This window comes from Spinacia oleracea, chromosome 4, assembly GCF_020520425.1.
Source record: "Spinacia oleracea cultivar Varoflay chromosome 4, BTI_SOV_V1, whole genome shotgun sequence".
NCBI lineage: Eukaryota > Viridiplantae > Streptophyta > Magnoliopsida > Caryophyllales > Amaranthaceae > Spinacia > Spinacia oleracea.
Genome location: NC_079490.1, coordinates 25,085,684 through 25,088,839, shown reverse-complemented (window position 1 = coordinate 25,088,839; position 3,156 = coordinate 25,085,684). Strand labels below are relative to the sequence as shown.

The window sequence follows — 3,156 nt, the reverse complement described above, 5'->3', positions numbered from 1 at the left end:
TCGGGATGAGATGCTTAAAAGTTGTACAAGGCCACTCGGAGAGCTAGAAACTGTGAAATGCATGGCCATGCTCAGATGAATCATAGGCTATGATTATCTGTTTATTTAATCAGTTGAACTCTGAAACCGAGAAACACCTCTGGACATAATAAGGATGACAACTCTTACCTTATGTTCAAGAGCAAGCATCGAGTGACAAAGGAATTAGGAAATGCACACTTGTCCCTAAGGACAAGTGGGAGACTGAAGGAAATAATGCCCTTGGTCCAAGTATGCATTCAATGTTAAAGTCTAATAAATGCGGTTCAGTATTAATTAACAAGTTAATAATTCAGTGAGATCAAGTGAGCTGAATGCCTTGCTAGAGGCCGCTTCAGTTCAAGTGGAATTAATGATATTAATCCACAGCTTACTCTTGACTGAACCCGTAGGGTCACACAAATAGTACGTAAACGGATCAAGTATTTAATGGCATTAAATACTCTATCTATGGATATTCGGAATCGACGGATCTTGGTTTCAGTGGGAGCTGAGATCGTCACAAGCAAGTGAATACTCCGGAAACGATGATATTGCCGGAAACGGAAATATGGATCGTATCGGAAATATAAATATTATCCAAGTCGTAGATGTTGCCGGAAATGGAAACATGGTACGTATCGGAAAATATTATCGGAAATGGAAATATTGCCGGAATCGGAAATATTGCCGGAAACGAAAATATTGTCAGAATCGGAAATATTATCGGAATCGGAAAATAATTCCGGAAACGGAAATATTAAATATTTGTTCGAAACGGAAATTAATTCCGGAATCGGAAATATTAAATATTGTTCGTATCGGAAATGAATTCCGGATTTGGGAATTTAATCGGAAGCGTATCGTACGAATTAGCATCGGACGAGGCCCGCTAGACGAAGGCCCATCACGAATCCAGGCCATCGCCCAGCGAGCCACACGCACCATCGCGCGCCAAGCCTCGACCAGGCCCAGCGCAAGGCCAGGCCCAGCCAAGGCCTGGGGCGCGCGCGCGAGAGCACATCAGCAGTGGGCCGAGTGTTGTGCGCCTAGCGTGGGCCGCAAGGCTTGCGCGGGTGTACGGTGCTCGTGCAATGCTCGTGCGGGAATCCTAAAGCAATCAGGATTCGAAATATGATTAAATCCTAAAACTATTAGATAATGATTATTTAATAGAGTCCTAGCAGAATTCTAATTAAACTAATTAATATCCTAATAGGATTATAATTCATTTTCCATACCTCTATAAATAAGTGCCTAAGGTCATAATTTATAGACACGATTGAAGTATTCAAAGGGTAAGTTTTTGAAAGAAAAATCAGCCATACACTTGCAAACACAATAGCCGAAATTCCTAGTAACCTTAAGGGCGATTCTAGTTGGTCTAACTTGAGGCGGATCCGGACGTACTGTGGACTATCTACGGAGGGACGACATTTGGAGTCCTAAAGACTTGTTCTTGTTCGGTTCGGGCGCAGCTAGGGAGGGCACGCTACAAAGTGTATGCTCCTAAATTATGCTAAATGATTATGTGTAAATAATATGTTTCCTAGCATTAAGGTTTTCCGCATGATTTATGTTTTGTCATATGGAGTATGTTACTTTATTATATAATATAAAATTATTCTATTTTGTTTTGAAAGGAAATAAAATTATTCTATTTTTTTGAGTTTACATGAACTTTTTCGATTTTTCCTAGAAATAGATGAATTAATTTCTTTTATTTAAACAAATTTAACACATTAATAAATGTATACCGAATAATAGGTATTGTGGAATTAATTTTGCAATAAAACAACAAAAAAAAAGTTAAAGTTCTCGAAACAATTAGTGCTAAAGTTTACTCGAGCAACCAATACATACAACAATATTTCAAAAGTCAACCATAAGACTCGAAGACTACCTTATAGTTCGTACATGTTAGCTATTAACCAATGTGAATGTGAGCAATGGTCTACAAAATATAATGTACACATCATTAGTAATTGCTTTTCTTAGAAAAAGTCACAACCAATTATCGTCCTCTACCGTCGTTGACATTGATCACAACATCAACCTGAGTAGGCCTCATCCCGGCGTGAGTTTCATCCGGTAACAGAATATCCCGGCAAAAAGGACACGTGGCATGCATTCGTAGCCAAGTATCAACACAATCAGCATGAAAAACATGTCCACATTTAGGCAACAAACGTAGTATTTCCTTCTCTTCAAACGTCCCTAAGCACACGGCACATTCGCCCGTCATCTTCATTAATCCCGACTTTACCCTTGGATCATCATCATCATCATCATCCGACCTCGTCGAGTACGCGAACTTAGGGAAGGTGTCGATGACCGTGGTCTCGAGGCCACGTGGCAGCTCATGGTTGATCGGGGACGCGATGATTGTCGGACCGATTGCTTGTCTATTGTGAGTAGACGCTCTATAACGACGGCAAAAGATGGAGCAAATCCAAAAGAGTAATAGCGCACACAATGTAATGTAGAAGATAATGTTCATAACAAAAGTTATAATTGGTGGTCTTTCCATGTTGGAATGTTTTCTTTGGCTCTCTACAAAATTGTAATTAGTTGATCACTTCAATATACTTATGAATGTAATTAGTTGATAATTTAGAAGCGAATGTTTCTTTGTCCTTTTTAATTGACCCATTATAACATGGAGTACATGACTACATGTAAGTTTGTTATTTGCCTTTTTCTTCGTTTTTTTCTTTTCCTTCCTTCTAAAATTAAACTAGATTCATTCGACTGAAGCTGAACTAAACTGAATTGATTTAATGTTTGAATTAAGATGAGCTAAACTTAAATATAGTGAATTAAATTGAAATTCCGATCGATGAAACATAGTGTATCAAAAAACAGAGCCTTAATTCAATTTGAAAATAAATAAATGAAATACATATAAATGGACTTTAGTAGCATTAAATTTTTTTAAAAAAAGAGTAAAGAATTAAAAACACATACTAGTAGATACACTTGTATGGACTATATTTAATTGATAGAAGTTGTCAAATTGGTTATTTATTTTGGAGGGAAATTGTCAAATTACCTTATAAAATGGTTAACTAGCGAGAACTCTGAATTGAAGCATAGAAATAGAACGTAGCCTCTAGGATTCACGAAATAACAACTTGT

At 37.5% G+C, this 3,156-nt stretch overlaps 1 protein-coding gene across 1 annotated transcript; it reads right to left on the bottom strand.

Annotated features, from left to right (window-relative positions):
- Positions 1 to 1,841: 1,841 nt before the first annotated feature.
- Positions 1,842 to 2,662, bottom strand: LOC130459925 (RING-H2 finger protein ATL39-like). The gene has a single exon (XM_056827555.1). It carries the CDS (start codon positions 2,546 to 2,548, stop codon positions 2,033 to 2,035), a length of 516 nt encoding a protein of 171 aa, XP_056683533.1. The 5' UTR covers positions 2,549 to 2,662; the 3' UTR covers positions 1,842 to 2,032.
- Between the last annotated feature and the right edge of the window lie 494 nt (positions 2,663 to 3,156).

Coding starts and splice junctions, on each gene's coding strand:
- LOC130459925 (XM_056827555.1), bottom strand. CDS start 2,548: ATGGAAAGACCACCAATTATAACTTTTGTTATGAACATTATCTTCTAC.